We start from the raw sequence: 17715 nt of genomic DNA, 5'->3' as shown, positions 1-17715 counted from the left end.
GAAAATAATGTGAGACCATCAAACTGAAGAAGAAAAGATTCACATTTGTAACAGTTTCTCCATAGAAACACTATCCTTTTATACCTTTGACACACTTTTTGCAATTTTTGTTCTTCATACAAGCATCTTTTTAGGCTGGGTCTTTTTTGTGAAGTGCACTGTTTCACTGTATAATGTACTGACCTATGAAAGAATTGCTCAATACAGAAATGCGCCCATCTAGACATAAGGCAGCAATTTCTATGGCCTGTAAGGTCAGTACCACCATTTGCAGGGGTCAAGTATTATACTTTAATGGTCAGTTAAAAGGAGGGGCTAGAGAAGCTCGAGCTGCTCTAGTAAGAAAGAAAAAGATTAAGGGGAGATTAAGTAGGAGCACTCAAAATAATGGGTGTTTTGATTTGGCAACTATTTCCTTGGTGAAGGAGGTCAGTAACCAGAGTTTAAAATAATTGGCAAAGGCTCTAAATTCAACATATGAGGTTTTAATATGTATTGTTCAGATCTGGAACACTGCTGAAAAGTAATCCATAGGAACTTTCCAAGGACAATTGGGCATGTCACTAGAGAATGTTAATACACCGCATTATGGGGAAAAAAAACTGGGGTTAGGGGAATGAATTGGGTAACTCTTTCAAAGAGCAAGCACGGAGACAACAGGCCAAATGCCACCCCCCCCCCCCCCCCCCCCCACCCCAAGCTGTAAATTTCAATCATTTTAAATCTTAGACTTTCCCTTCAAACAGCATTATTATATTCAGTTAGTTGTGAACTAAATCACCTAATTTGTTGTGGTTAAGCCAATTTTCAATCATCATATAATTACTGCTTATTCTCAAAGCTGCAAGTAGCAGATTACATTTTCTGTTGACTCTATGAATGCAAGTGGTTTTCTGTTTGGTTTCAGGATACAGATGGGAGCGGCAGTTGGTATTTCGAAGCAAATTGACAATGCATACTGCATTCGATCGAAAAGACAATTGTCACCCTGCAGAAATTACTGCATTAGGCCTTTCTAAGTGAGTATTCTTAGTAAAGCGACAGTAAGTTACGCTTTTAGTCTGGCGCTCTCTCCAACTTCTGCCAATAGATAGATGGTGAACTTGTAATGTACCAAATAGATATCATATGCAGCAACTATCAATAATTGTGACAGATCAATCAGTTTCTATAAGATGGCTAATATTTTAGGGTTCATAATAAAAGCTAATATCTCTCGTTCCTCATATTGCTAATTGTTCTTTTGTCATGTAACTTAAATTGGTGTCCCCTCGATCTTGAATCTTTCGGCCATCAGAACTGTTTTTCTCAATCTGCTGTCTAGACTCCTCCATGATTTTAAACACCTCTGTCAAATTTTTTCTCAACCTTCTCTTCTATAACTCCAGCCGCTCCAACATATCCACATTAACCAAAGTCACTTCTCCTGCAGCTAATCTCAAATCACTTTGGGACCTTGCATAATATCCTTCTCAAATGTGGTGCCCGGATTTGGGGAAACGACTCCAGTTAAGGCCTGATTTTTATAAAGATTCATCAAAACTTCCATGTTTTTTTCTTTGTGCTTCTGTTTATAAAGCCTGGGGTCCCATAAGCCACCTTCCTTGCTTTCTCAATATGCATGGATATTTTCAAGAATTTGTGCTCATATTGCCCTTGTGTCTCTGTTCCTGTACCAGCTTTAGAAAACTAGTTTTATTTCATATTGCCTCCTCTTCTACCTACCAAAATGTATCACAGTGTCCTCCTTTGAGTTAGTTTAATTTGCCAAATGTCTGCCCAGTAAAGCAGTCTGTCTGTGCTCATCATGTCCTCACAGTTCAATTCACTTCAGGGTTTTAAATTTGAATTTAAATTAGATTCCCTACAGCCCAGCAAGTCCACACTGGCCCTCCAAAGAGTAACCCACCCAGACCCATTCCTTTATTACTGTACATTTCCCTCTGACTAATGCACCTAACCTACACATCTCTGAACACTATGGGCAATTTAGCATGGCCAGTTCGCCTGACCTGCACATATTTGGGAGGAAACCGGAGCACCCAGAGGAAACCCATACAGACCCTGGGAGAATGTACAAACACCACACAGACAGTCGCCCTAGGCTGGAATCGAACCTGGGCCCCTGGTTCAGTGAGGCAGCAGTGCTAACCACTGTGCCGCCTGTTTGTGTCATCTGCAGCTTTTGAAATTGTTCCCTGTACACTCTCATCTAGTTAATATATATCAAGGATTGCAGTGATTGCTTTGGAACTCCAGGGCAATATTATCACCTATTTACCATTACTTTGTTTCTTATCATTCAACCAATCTTCTATCCATGCTGTTCTTTTATTCAATGAATTTTAATTTTTCTGGCAAAGGTTATTTGGCACTGTATCTGAAGAGTATTGTAAGTCCATGTACACTACTTAAGCCGCATTACCCCCATTTATCCTCTCTCTTATTTATATTAAAACTTCAACAAAGTCATGAAGGCACAGTTTAGCTTTAACAAATCTAAAGTGTCTTTCCTTATTTGATCCACACATGTCCAGGTTTCTGTTACTCCCATCCCACATTATCATTACAGCCCAGCTTGTGGTTGCAGAATTTATCCTTGTGTCCTTTTCCATTTAAGAGATTGTTTGAAAGTCTCCTCCCCAGTGTGGAAGCTATCCAGAAAGAATGCACAGATTGGAGATACAACACTGTGGTCCCAATTCTCCAGTCAGACCACTGAAAGTGGATAAAAGTTGTCATATAATATACTTGCTGTCCCTGAGAGGATAAGGAATTTGAGAAGCCCAAATTTAAGGGTTCATCCTAATAACACATTACAGATAAATGTGGTCTCCCTTATAAACAGAACTAACTGAAGCCAATTTTTAAAACATATTCATACCTTTTTAAAGCAGATGTAAAACTAAAATACTGAAATCATCTAACTTGTCACTGTGGGCACACCAGTATTTGTATTTATTTGCTATCATGCTCATAGCAGTCCCAATAACTGCAGTTTTTGTATTCAAAATTTTGCTTTCATTTCTTTTTCATGAACTAGAAGCAACTTAGGTGTAGATTGTGGAAATCCTTCAGTAACTTTGTCAAAAAATCATTCATTCCATATGACTCTAAGCAATGAGGAAAGAAAGCAAGTTGTTACATTCCAAGTCTAATTGTAGCCAACCGCAGGAACCATGCTTCTTTCTATCAGATTGTTGGGTATGAAGAAGCCTGGGAAACCTGAATGCTAGGTTTTCCTCTCTGAGGCCACAAGTGGCATTTTTATTAACATTCGAAATATGATCAGTGTCCCACCTACTATGCGTCCCTTGTCTTCAGCAGATGATGGCAAGCATTCTTTATTTTTTCCAACTTGCCACTTCAGAGACGGCCACAGTGTGGAAGTGGAGTTATTCAGACCCAAAACAGATGTTGCATGTGATTCTTACAATGATCCAACTGCTTTCAGTCATGTTTCTCTTGGTCCAGCCTACACATGATCAGACTTATGGAAGTTAACTTCTCAGTTCAGTTTTGAATTAATAATCTCAGTGCTGCCATGCTCCTGTAAAGGTGAAGTAACCATAGTCCCAGATGATCAAAAGGCTGCTGTCTCATTTTAGAGAGAGAGAGAGAGAGAGAGAGCTGGTGGCGAGTTTAACCTGAGGATTGCCAGCCCTCAGGCAAGGGACAGTGTGAAGAAGGCAGGACCTTCATGCTAACCTCAGTGGGAATTAAAGTTCCACTTTTGGCATCGCAAATCAGTTGTCCAGCCAACTGAGCTAACTGACCCCAAAAATACCTGTATTGTCGATCTATTATTTTCTTGGCTGAGATTAGTTAAATGGCAAATGTTTAAAAGTATTTTTTTTCCCATCAGATATAGGATTCCATTTTTAAAAGTTGAAGATTTAATATTACTTGTGCGGCAAATTCTGCTCTGTGCTCAAAGATCCATGAAGCATCTGTCACTTTAGTTATGTGATCATGTTAAATGTCCTGATCCATCCATTAAACAAAAAAGAACAGCTTTATTGTCAACTAGAGACCCAACTGAAGCCACATGATCTATCTCTCATTATTGGTTACATCGCAATGGAGACAGCAAGCTAATGACAAGTGGAAGAAATAATTTAAAATAATAAATACATGGACATTGAAGATTTAAGGGAGTTTGTTTTTACTGAATGTAAATGTTTTTGTGTAGTAGTTGTGCTCAGTAATGTTATTTTAAATTTCCTCTTGAGAATTACAATGGTAGCTGGGGCAAGTAAATGTGGATAAAGTGACCAAATTAAATAGTTCCTTCCTAGATCTCACTTATGCATGAAGTTGAGCAATTACAGTTTAGTGTTGAATAAAATTTTTATTTTATGAATTGAAATACTAATTGTTATTAAGGTCTGTTTAAAATGTTGCCAATTTTCAAAAGAAAACTCAGTAAACTGACCAGTGAGTCAATGAATGAAGTCATTTTGGTCTTCCTGTTTTGTTTCCTTTCCTGCAGGGATCACAGTAAAATTCTGATAGGTGATGCACGAGGTCGGGTATTTAGCTGGTCAGTGAGTGATCAGCCAGGGAGGACAGCTGCTGACCACTGGATTAAAGATGACGGAGGGGATTGCTGTTCAGGATGTTCAGTGCGCTTCTCTCTAACTGAGAGACGGCATCACTGCAGAAACTGTGGGCAACTCTTCTGTCAAAAGTAAGAACAGTTGATTATTGCATAAATTTGGGATATGTGTTCCATAATATTCCGTTTACTCAAATCAGATGAAGTAGAGCTGCAGTGAGCTTTAATATGTGTTACTTTACCAGAACTAACACTTCAAGATTAGGTCTTGATTTCAGTGGCTGAATGACAGTTAAAGACTTCTGATGATTTCGTTGTATAAAATACCTAGGGTTATTAAATATATTCTTAGATTTACAGCAATTTTCCAACTAAAGGGGTGTTGTTTTTCTGTAAACTGCACCCAGAAGAAGTGCACAGTTCAAGAGATGAAAGTTCAATGGAACATTGTCCCTGATTGTGTCAGTCCCACAGTTCCTTGTGTCTACCTGATGGACAGTACTGTCTGTTTCTGGAGTTCATGAGGCGGGAAAAGCAGTTTCTTGTTTCAAGCTTTCCTTTCCATCATTGGACATACCAATGGAGGAATATCTGTAGAAACTTGTCACAAAGGCTTTTGTAGGTCAGATGCCCTTCTGATATTCTGGTCAGCTCAGTGACTGAAGACGAATTGTCAGGAAGCATCTTAAATATGATTGCCCCTTCCTCTCCCCCATCCCCATTCCAGCCCCTCCAGTGATTTTCTAGGACTAGCACTATTATGAGGTGAATTGATTCCTTCTGTACAAACATTTATATGGCTCATTATTCAGTGTCATTGTGTGAGACATTCTCTCCATCCGGCTTCTGTATTTTCTTGTAACAAGGCATAACTTGGTGTTTTACTGATTAACTTCTTGGAATATTCTCTTACTATTTGATCCTATTTTAGCTTTTATGGTCATGATTTGATTTGTAAATCAAGCCAAGGCCTTTTTTAAAATGATTAGAAAAATGACTTGAGGTGGTTACATATGGAGCAAAACTGTTAAAGACCCTTAATTTGTTCTGTTCTATGAATGTGTGTTCATTTCATGTATGAGAATTGACTAATGTTCAAAATGTACAAAAAGCTTCTTTCGTTGTTACCTTAATGTTGCAGTTAGGAAAAGAGATGTTTGACAAGTAGCTGTTATGAAAGCAATATTGAATCTTCTGGTCTCCAATTTGCTAAGTAGTGTAATATCAGTTTGGATCTATCTTTGATCTTCATGCCCTTGAAGAGGATATCTGATTTTATTTTTACAACTTTTGATACTGCATTGTTTTACTGGTTACAGCAGTTACAGATTCTACTTTTATTTTATTTCAGATGTAGTCGATTTCAGTCTGAAATCAGGCGCTTGAAAATCTCCTCACCAGTCCGTGTCTGTCAGAATTGTTACTACAACCTGCAGCAAGAGAAGGGAGCTGAAGAAAGCTCCAGGAACTAATAGGTCATTGATTTATCAGTGACCAAACAAGCAGAATCCTTGTTACTCCCAGCTATTTCAAATGATTTTATGCAAAAGGAAACAATGTGGGGAGTTTAAAAAAAAGAGTTTACATAGATTTCTTTGTACTGTGTTGAAGCACTGTAATATACTGACTGGAAAGGGATCATTGCCTTGCAGTTAATGTGCCCATCTCTCTACCTAACTCATGGATGGTTTGAATGTTCTGGAATGTGCTGAGATTATGGTTTTAGAAGTTCTGGACTTAAACCATCTTTCAAACATCTTGATGATGTCACCCATATTCATGAAAACAGTGGCTTGTAAGATTTTAAATGTAAATCTGCCACTTTCACAAAAACCCTATTGTTTATAGTGTAAATAGTTGTAGTGGCCTTTTTAACAAGAGGAACTTCTGAATTGCCTGTTAAAAGATGTCCTATTATAACCACTAATTGTGTGATTTAAAAAATCAATAGTTGTGTCCAGCATCATTCAGTAACTATTTTAGGAGTCAATGAAAATGTGCAAATGCTAATTATTATCAATTGCATTAATACCTTGCATTGTTTTTTTTCCCATTTTAATTATTGTTTGATGCAAACAATAATGAATTTGTGAGTTTGTTTACTCCATTACAGAAGCTTCTTGGTATTGAAGAAAGAGGGGCATGCAGCAGTTTCAAACCAGCCATGTCATTGTACTGATTTATTTTCAGAGTAACAGCTTCCTTGGTGTTCATACTTTTTTGAAAATATTAAAATGTGTCTGGGGATAATCATGCTATAACATCAGTATCTGTGTTTTAACAAACAATTATTCAACCCTATCCTTTTTATGAGCAATAGGAGACTAGCAATGCTTGAAATGCTGTCAGCATTGCACTGCCACAGTGCAAGACTTTGATTTTGCCTGCGTGCTTTGAAGTGGGATGAGGGGAAAAGAGGGGTGGATGGGGAGGCAAAAAATTAAATCTGGTGACTTCCTTGCCGTTACATTCTGTTTCAGCACGCTCAGTACACTGCAATTAGGGTCACAATAAAACTGAAATATATCTAAAGTTCGACTCTTGTAATTTGAGTAAATGCATTTTCTACTTTATCCAAGCTGTTTACGAAATGTTGATGTATTCGAGACCAGCAAGTATAAAAGCAGTATTTTCTCTGTGCATCTATATATATGACATATTAAGTCACAATGCAGTCATGCAGCATCATTTAAAACAGTAAGTTATATCCTGTGTCATATAATGGTTAAAGCAAGATGACATGTCAGAATCTTCACTGCAGCGTGTAAAACATGCTTTTACTTCCAAACCTTTTCTCCATTTATTAACATTACAGCATAGTCTGTTAGCAACAATTTCATGATTTTACTTAACTAGCTGCTCTTTAATAGCCATGTCGTGAATTTATTTCACAAAATGGTTTCCACATATTTCATTGGTTGACATGCTATAAATGTTATTTTGTACCAGTCAGTTCAGTGTTTATGGACTACGGACAGCTGGCGTGATGCTCCTGGTAACTTCTTATATTTAAAAAAAAATGTAAACAAGTTTGGAAAGGAAAATACTATTCAGTTTTATTTACAGAATTCCTTTATAATGGACCTCAGTATTTTATATTAGCCTTCAACAAATATTGCTGTTAAATAACAGCCAATGTCTGTAAGCACATTGACTGGGACAAAGAAGCAACTACTGGTAGTTGTTAATGTGTTACATATAGTGAGGGTTTCTGGGAATCAGACTAGATTGTAGATTCATTGGCTGTTAAAGGCCACTTGCCCTATTGCAGTGGTACTGTGGGCAGTAAACGTTTCTTTTCACGTTAAATGCTGCTACCAATGCAAGGATCGCCACTTAGGAGGGTAAACGATCTTCATGTTTATTTAAGATGATTTTTGTGTTTAAAATTGTGTTGGGCATATCAACACGTACTATATCATAATCTGTAGAAAGCACTCGGAGCAATCTTTTTGTCCCAACTATACGCTTTGTGCATAACAAACATTTTCATCTTCCCACTCCCTTTGTGTAAACGCATTATTCATGTGTACTTATCTGTATAATGTATTCTGCAATTTGTACCATCATGCTTACAACTGTAGAATCCGCTGCTAAAGGGCAACACTTGTCTACATTGATACTAAAAGTTACAAAAATGATTTTGCACCTTCCTATTGTGTATAAAACTGGTAGGAACCATTTTATCATATACATTTTCTCAATCATTTTAAAGACAGCGTTTCTTTACAGTAAATGAACTGTATAATATTTATGCAATTATACTGGTTTTGAAGTATTTTTAATTTCAGCAAGTTTTGTTACTTGTTGCATGATTAACACTGCTGACTTTTTGTGTCAGTAAAATGTATATTGTTTTTCACTTCTTTTTGTTTAATATATTAATCAATTACTTGTACCCCTCCCTACCCAGGTGACCATTATCTGTACAGTAATGAATCTGAAATGAAGAAAACTGGCTGAACTGGAGTGGGATTTTTGTACTATATATGAGAACTGAAATCCTTGTTTTGGTGGTTCCTGTGCTAGACTGATGCATTATATTAGTGTGTAAACTGTGGTATCTGAATGTTCATTGTATATTTGTCTTTAATGCAAAAGAGCTACAGTCACACAAATACATATGTAACTAATGCAATAGAGACAAGTCCTGGTACTAAACTTTTTCATTTAAATAAATACCTGCTATTTACCACCAAAGTGTTGTTTACTACTCTTGAAAAGGCATTAGTTTGTTAATTGATCAATTATTTTTGCTTTCCTGAATGAGAGATCCATTGTGATAACATTTTTATCTGTGTGGTACAAATGCTTAAAGTTCTCATTTGTTTCATTGTTACTCAGCATTCCTAAGGCTGAGGAGACAGTGAGGTCTGCAGTTGCTGGAGATCAGAGTTGAGAGTGTGTTGCTGCAAAAGCACAGCAGGTCAGGCAGCATCCGAGGAGCAGGAAAATCAAAGTTTCTTGCCGGAGCCCTTTATCAGGAAGGGCTCCGGCCCAAAACATTGATTTTCCTGCTCCTCGGATGCTGCCTGACCTGCTGTGCTTTTCCAGCAACACGCTCTCAGTTCTTAAGGCTATGTCCAATGCTATAAAGGATGTCAGTAGAAGTTTATGTTGGATCTTCTTCAAATCATGTTTTCTTTTAATTGTGTGTTGACCATGGCTCAAAGTTCAGCATAGCATTGGCTCAGGTATTCCAATATGGATCCTGATAGAATTTCAAATTATCTTTAATAACTTTTATTTAACTCCTGCAACAAGGAAGATCTTCTTTGAAATCATGTCCCCTTTTTTTGCAGCAGCCATTTGCTGTGTTCTATCATCACAGCTGCTGTGTCAGGGTAGGGTGCCTGGTAAGTTAATGAATGTCTGTCTAAGTGGAGTTGAGCCAAGGACTGTGTTGTGTAGAGGTTTGGGGATTGTGGTTAATGCTCATTAGTTTTGCAGGACCAGATTTGGTATAGAGACGGGATGTGAACTGTCAAGTTGGAGAGAATTCAGTCAAGAGTTCACTTTAATAATTAACCAGCATTTTTTTTGAGTTGGAATCCTCCAAAGTTTCCAATTTTAAGAGGCTTCTTTTGGAGGGTTTTGAAGGAATTGCCAATCTAAGTGCCAGTCTTGATAACTTCTACTCCACTGGAGATTCCATGTGGTCTGAATGTGCAACTCCAGATATATGATGGTTCAACTGTTGGGGAATTTCAGTCACTAGACATCTATCATAGACAATTCTGACAGTAAACGGCCAGAACCACCTAAAAGCCCATGTGTATCAATTAGTATTTATATGTTTTTTAAATGTATATGAGCTCCAATCACACATATGTAACTGTGATACAAACAAGTCCTGACCTATTGGTTTCTTTAAGTGTAGATTTTTTCTCTCTTTCGTTGGTTGGGTATAGTACTATTTATACATGTGTTCACTCTTAGATTGCCAATTTCCTGTAATACTTGTTACCTTTAATCCAACATACTGAATTTTAACTTGTGAAATTTTCATTTTGGAACATCTGCCATTACATTTCTAGAAGGTTAATAGAACTGCATTAATGGAGTGGCTGCTTACTGCCACTATTGTTCCCTTACTGCCCCACCATGAGCTCAACTTATCTCCTCCCTGCCCTCTCAACTCCAGTGGTCAGCTCAACACTCCACTTGGCTCTGTAAGAACTACAATAACATCTGAAACTAGACAAACCCTTTAAAAGGATGTTTTTTGAAAATTTGAAATAATATTTGGAGAGTATCAGCAGGAGTAATGGCATCTGGGGAGTGAGAAAAACCAGTCACCAGAGGATGACGGTAAAGAGGGTGAAGCAGACATGTTTAGTCCATCACTAATAGAAATGAAACTGAAAGAGCAGTCTTGAACGGTCTAACTGAATCAGATAAAGAGCATTTACAGGAACTCTGGTTTCTGAGGAAACTGGGCAAGCAACAGTCATCTTAACCAAAACAAAAACAGAAATTACTAGTGAAACGCAGGTGGTCTGGCAGCATCTGTGAGAAGAAAGACAATTTAATGTTTCAAATTCAGTGTCTTCTGCAGAAGAGTCACTAGATCTGAAACGTTAACTCTGTTTTTGTTTCAGATCTCTAGCATGCAGTTGTTTTATTTTTGTCATAGAGATGAACAGCACAGAAACACACCCTTCCGTCCAACTCATCCATACCAACCAGATATCCCAACCCAATCTAGTCCCACCTGCCAGCACTCTGCTCAAAACCCTCCAAACCCTTCCTGTTCATATAGCCATCCAGATGCCTTTTAAATGTTGCAATTGTACCAGCCTCCACCACTTCCTCTGGCAGCTCATTCCATACATGTACCACCCTCTCTGTGAAAAGGTTGCTCCTTAGGTCCCTTGTTTATCTTTCCCCTCTCACCCTAATCCTATGCCCTCTAGTTCTGGACTCCCTGACCCCAGGGAAGAGACTTTGTCCATTTATCCTATCCATGCCCCTCATGATTTTATAAACCTCTACAAGGTCACCCCTCCACCTCTGACGCTCCAGGGAAAACAGCTCTAGCCTATTCAACTTCTCCCTATAGCTCAAATCCTCCAACCCTGACAACATCCTTGTAAATTATTTTTCGAAACCTTTCAAGTTTCGCAACATCTTTCCGATAGGAAGGAGACCAGAATTCCACTCAATATTCCAAAAGTGGCCTAACCGATGTCCTGTACAGTCGCAACATGACCTCCCAAATTCTGTACTCAATACTCTGACCAATAAAAGAAAGCCTATCAAATGCCTTCACTATCCTATCGACCCGTGACTCCACTTTCAAGGAGCTATGAACCTGTACTCCAAGGTCTCTGTTCAGCAACACTCTCTAGGATCTTACCATTAAGTGTATAGGTTCTGCTAAGGTTTGCTTTCCCAAAATGCAGTACCTCACATTTATCTAACTTAAACTCCATCTGCCACTCCTCAGTGCATTAGCCCATCTGATCAAGATCCTGTTGTAATCTGAAGTAACCTTTGCTGTCCACTACATCTCCAATTTTGGTGTCATCTGCAAACTTAGTAACTACACCTCTTCTGCTCACATCCAAATCATTTATATAAATGATGAAAAGTAGAGGACCCAGCACTGATCCTTGTGGCACTCCAGTCACAGGCCTCCAGTCTGAAAAACAACCCTCCACCAACATATTCTGTCTTCTACCTTTGAGTCAGTTCTGTATCCAAATGGCTAGTTAAAAAGAACAAAGAAAATTTACAGCCCAGGAATTGGCCTTTTGGCCCTCCAAGGCTGTGCCAATCCAAATCCACTGTCTATACCTATCACCTAATTCCTAAGGATCTGTATCCCTCTGCTCTCCACCTCCTCATGTCCAGATGCATTTAAATGAATCTACCGTGCCTGCCTCTACTACCTCTGCTGGCAACGCCTTCCAGGCACCTACCACCCTCTGTGTAAGTACTTTCCACATGTATCCCCTTAAACTTTTCACCTCTCGCCTTGAATGTGTGACCTCTCGTTGAATCCCTCACCCTGGAAAAAAGCTTATCTCTATCCACCCTGTCTAGACCCTTCATGACTTTGTAGACCTCAGTCAGGTCCCAACAATTCTAAGCTACTCAACCTCTATTCATAGCTAGCACCTTCTATACCAGGCAACTTCCTCGTAAATCTTCTTTGCACCCTCTCCAAAGTGTCCACATCCTTTTGATAATGTGGCGACTAGAACTGTATACAGTAATCTAAATGCGGCTGAACTAAAGTCTTGTACAATTTTAACATGACTTGCCAGCTCTTATACTCAATAGGCAAGCATACCATGTGCTGCCTTGACCACACTCTCCACCTGTGCAGCCACCTTCAATGTACAATGGACCTGAACTCCCAGATCTCTCTGCTCATCAACTTCCGTATTCAATATAGTTCTCTCTAGAATTAGACTTCCCAAAATGCCTCACCTCGCATTTACCCGGATTCAACTCCCATCTGCCACTTCTCCACCCAACTCCCCAGTCTATCTATATTCCCCTGTATATCTTTGACAGTCCCCTATGCTTTCTTCTACTCCACCAATCTTCATATCATCTGCAAAAACTTACCCTCGTGGATAAACTGTTGTTTTGTATATTTAGATAACGAGTTCGGACCTTCTACAGATGTTTTTCTAACACAGAAGCAGAATGAAGAAATAGATTATGTAATCCAGTGTGATAAGTGTGAGGCAGTACGTTTCGGAGAAAAAAAAATTAGCACTGGATTTTGTTTCAACAGGAAGATTGATCTCTCTCATTCCATAATTTCAATCTGGAAGTTAAAAATATGCAATTCCCTTAAAGGCTTCATCTAATGACACTTTGTCTTTAAGTATGCATACTCCATGTCACTAAAACACTACTGCGACATTTTGTTTTAAAGAAATAATAAATATATACACGTAATAATTTGACTAGACTTGGCATACTGTAGTGCAAATCCACCTCCCACTACAAAGGGTCCTGAATCATAATGTAACATCGATCAACAGTTTGAGGATATACCCAACTGAGGACTTGAGTTCAGAGGAGAATTGGGGCAGCCCCAATCTCAAACAGAGGAGAGGAAGAAGACACTGACCAGAGCAATATCTAACACCATACAGGACAACAGGAAAAATCAACACTCGCGGTCCGCGGCAGAGCCCAGTTACGGAGGAGAACAAGCCAAGCCCGCGTTCGATTCTAGGGATGAGCTCCCACCCTGTGTCCCAGCTGGTTTGATGAGGATACGTGGAGGTGGGCTTTGGGGATGACAGGGCAGGATATTCCCATGGAAGGGAAGCATGATAGGACTTTGGCATTAGCGATTTTTGTTTTCTTCTCACTCACCCATCAGTTAGTAACTACTCACTGATTTTAAACCCACTATATCAGGTCTGGGCTGCACGGGATCAAGTTAACTATCAGACACGTCTCTGACATCCAATTGGAATCTATAATTGTCAGGTTGAAATGTTCATTTTGCTTGTTATCAATGAAATTAGAGTTTTCTTTGCCTCCTGTGTTTTTCATCACACTACATAAGCATACAGTCAGAACTCGGGAGCTGGTGAGAAGTAAATAAGGCAGCACTCCTTAAAATAGGGAGCATACAGCATAGGAATTCCACAGTAATGTGAATAGTTTTGAGATACTGGGACCACGTCTGCAGAAGCTGCCTCCTACCCTTGACCCAAACATCACAATAAAGAGAAGTCGGGCAATTTGCTGCGTCATCCAAAGAATAGCGGTGTCACATAGTTGGTAGAACTTCCAGCATCAGAATTACTGACTCTCGAATGGAAATGATTTTCTTTTGGTAGTGATGTATGGTTGGCCTGTGGCAGAGGTATCAAGAATTTACAACATACAGGAGCGTTAACCTATATTGTAATACCATGGGAGAGAACATTATGATTGATTATAATGTAGTAGATTCAGGACATTTTATATTAGCATACTCTGTTCAAAATAACTATCAATCATTTAAATGTAGTCTAGTGTTCGGAGATGCAGTATGATCAAGGTCATATTATACATTGACTTTCTATTTTCACTGATTTATTTCACTCAGTTTTTGGCCTACTTAAAAAAATACCTTGAACATCAACACTGAAAATTTTAAATCCGTTTTTTGTTAAAAAGTTCTCTGCATAATTGAAGTGTTTTTAACACTAATGGATTTAAATGAGCAGATGAGTAGTGCTAAAAATATATAGGATAAAACATTAATCTGTCATCCTGGATACGACTGATGTAAACTGAGGTTCGGCCAATCCCTGGAGAGATAATTCAGTTCGAGCTGATTATTGCTGCCTTCAATAACTTGCGATCATCGCTGACAGGACAGTCCTAAAGTTAAACATTGCTGTTGCAAAATAAAACCATAGAAACTTGCAGCACGGGACATTTAGTCTAGCGTGCCCATATGCTGGTTGTTACGATTCACGTGCTGTAGGTACACCTAGTGTTATTAAGCAGTTCACCTAATAAAATTCATTTCACCATCTACCTAAAGTCACATTCAAAAGATGCAAAAGACTTAGGAGAATTCAATAAGCTAAGATGCCTTGAGCATAATAAATAAGCAGGAATGGATCATTTGGAATCACAAGTTGCTCCAATATTCAGTGTGATCACATCTGACTTTCTGCCTTAACTCCACTGCCCTGGCTGCTTTCCATTTTCCTCAATTTGTTGAAGTAATTAAAAATCTGCCCAACTCAAACACTTCTTTTGGGATTTAACTTTTGCCACTAGACATTTTTGGATGCCAAGATTTTCTATTGTTGTCACTTTTCCTTTCATTGTTGCTGCCCATCTATCCCTTATTTTTATTTATAATTGTTGTTGTGGTTCTGTTCGCCAAGCTGGGAATTTGTCTTGCAAACGTTTCGTCCCCTGTCTAGGTGACATCCTCAGTGCTTGGGAGCCTCCTGTGAAGCGCTTCTGTGCTGTTTCCTCCGGCATTTATAGTGGCCTGTCTCTGCCGCTTCCGGTTGTCAGTTCGAGCTGTCCGCTGTAGTGGCCGGTATATTGGGTCCAGGTTGATGTGTTAGCAGCAAAGACTCTCATGCACATCATTAATTAGACGCTTTACAGGTGTTTTCTATTCTATTAGATGTTCCTCACATTTATTGCTGCCTGCCTCTTTTTTTCATTCCATATCATGCTGTTTGTCTGCTGTCCTAGCAGAGATTTGGGGAAAACTTTGAGCTCAAAACTTCTGGCAGCAAAATGAATATCCTATACTGGTGCTGGTGTCATAGTTTCGAGGAGAAAGTGAGGACTGCAGATACTGGAGATCAGAGCTGAAAATGTGTTGCTAGAAAAGCGCAGCAGGTCAGGCAGCAACCAAGGAACAGGAGAATCGACGTTTCGGGCATCAGGCCTTCTTTCCTGAAGAAGGGCTTATGCCCGAAACATCGATTCTCCTGTTCCTTGGATGCTGCCTGACCTGCTGCGCTTTTCCAGCAACACATTTTCAGCTCTGGTGTCATATTTTACACTAGTAAAAAGATGATCAGGACTTAGATGATTTTGGTGATTGATAGAAACAGAAAATAAAAGGATATGAGAATAAGGCAGGTTCATGGGACTGGGAGCACTCTCTACATGCAAGATAAACTTAAATGCTGATTACAAGAGTAGGCTACTTGGCCTTTTGAGTCTGCACTGCCATTCCTGTGCAATCTTTTCATCTCCTTGGTAATCACAAATCTCTAACTCTGCTTTAAAAATATTTAAAGTTTCCACACCCACGGCTTTATGAAGGGAATTCCAAAGACTCTCACAGAATGTTTAAAGAGCACTGCATTTAAAAATGCTTATTTTAAAATTGTGACCCCTTGTTCTATATTTTCCAAGAGGAACATCCTTTCAATATCCACCCAGTCAAGTTTCCTCAGGATCTTAATGTTTTAATTAAGTGACCTGATTCTTCTAAATGCCACAAGATACAGGCCTAGCTGGTCTAGTCTTTACTTCTGTCAATACGCTCATTCCAGGCATTAGTCTAGTAAGCCTTCTCTGAACTGCTTCCATGTGTTAATATCCTCTGTAACTATGATGATTGAAATAACACATTAGGTCCAATGTTACAGCAATATTTCAATCAATTTTTATGGTGCCCATAAAAATAGATGAAGGAAGGAAAGGTATTGCATTCAGTCTTAGGTGCATTAATACAAATCCCTGTTGTATGTATTATACTGCAGCTTTGTTACACATGACTGTACTTCATTTCACAACTCTTATCAGTGGTAGGATGGACTTTCACCTTTTACTGTGAATTGCCTGTAAAACAATTTCATTTTTTATTGTTATTTGGGAAGGGGTGGGGAATGGGCAAGACCTACATGGTAAATGAGTAGCAGCAGGGATAGGAGCTGGAGTTGGGTCTTGAGATTAGATACTAACAACCATGTTTCAATGCAATCAACCATTCATCGACTGCAGATTCACTGCTATGTATATGTACTTCAAGTTTGCCTTTTGAAGGAAACTTTTTTTTAAAACAAATTTTACTATTGAGTGTGCATTAGAGCCATCACGATTTACAGGAACATGGTCTTTCCTTTGAGGAGGTTTTGAATCACTGAAAATAGGCAACTGACTTTCAAAGAAGAGACTGTGATGTTGAGATGATGTACTGGGATAGCTGGGTCCCAAGTGATAAGGGGGCTTGTGTGGAGAGAAATTATACAAATTGGAAATCAGATCGATTGATTGAAACCAACAGTAGAAGTCATGAGTTTTGGTATTATACTAGGGCATATCAGAAATAGCAATTCTCACACAAAAACATAGTTGCTTAAACCCCAAACAAAACTAAATCAAAATGATACAAGCCATAATTCAGACATCTGTTTGGTCCTTAGTTACATTCAGTTGGTATAACGTTCATTGAAGGGACCATTACTTTTCCACTGCTTAAAACAGAAAACATATGATAATTACAATGACTTTCATTTGAAAGGCATCGAAGTCAGAACTAAAATTGAAGAGAAGAATTTGTTAAACATATGTATAACTTTAGTTTTACCATACTGTACAAAGGAATTGAGAGAAACTGAAGAAAGCAAAGAAAAATTAAATGGGTGACAACAGAAATGAGGGCATAAACCTAAAAAGATCAAAAAGACAGCGAGGACGGGGACCGAAAGGCTACTCAATCAAAAACGTTAAAAGTGTCTTTCTGAAGGGGGGGGGAAAGAGGGGGAAATGGTGCCGGAGGTAGATTTAAAAAGAACTTATTTAAAAAGAGAGAATGTATAAAGATACATACAGGAAAGCAACAAAAAAAAAAATTCAAATGCAGGTTTACCAAACTGCACAACACACAACTGTAATAGACCTGCTGAGAGGGGGACATGGGTTTTAAAGGGTGCAACATTCTTTTGGAAATTTTATTCTAGGGATTAGTATATTTCACTTTGGTAAATTAAGATTTCAATAATACAGTTCCCATACAAAATTTACATTTAGCAGGAATAGTGAAAAAGTTGCTATATACATGGCGCAGGGTTTACATTTTGAAAAGGTTAATCAACTATTACAATACTTAAATAGTCTTTTTGATGTTAATAGCTCCCTTCATAATCCTCAACACTCATTTGTAAGCTACAGGCACCAATTGAATGACTGGAATCTTACTATCAACA

The 17715-nt window shown here is 38.6% G+C and overlaps 1 protein-coding gene across 9 annotated transcripts in view; it reads left to right on the top strand.

Moving 5' to 3' along the window:
• The window catches only part of wdfy3 (WD repeat and FYVE domain containing 3), a 406146-nt gene extending 397388 nt beyond the window's left edge, over nucleotides 1-8758 (top strand). For all 9 annotated transcript variants that reach the window (XM_072594588.1, XM_072594809.1, XM_072594597.1 and 6 more), the window contains 3 exons: nucleotides 908-1019; nucleotides 4493-4690; nucleotides 5910-8758. In XM_072594588.1, the coding sequence (XP_072450689.1) occupies nucleotides 908-1019; nucleotides 4493-4690; nucleotides 5910-6030 (431 nt within the window). In that variant the 3' untranslated portion in view covers nucleotides 6031-8758. The remainder of the gene's footprint in view (nucleotides 1-907; nucleotides 1020-4492; nucleotides 4691-5909) is intronic.
• Nucleotides 8759-17715: the final 8957 nt, after the last annotated feature.

Source organism: Chiloscyllium punctatum, chromosome 1 (assembly GCF_047496795.1).
Source record: "Chiloscyllium punctatum isolate Juve2018m chromosome 1, sChiPun1.3, whole genome shotgun sequence".
In the NCBI taxonomy this organism is placed as follows: Eukaryota; Metazoa; Chordata; class Chondrichthyes; order Orectolobiformes; family Hemiscylliidae; genus Chiloscyllium; species Chiloscyllium punctatum.
The sequence above is the reverse complement of the archived record's forward strand: the minus strand, read 5'-3'. Positions and strand labels throughout refer to the sequence as shown.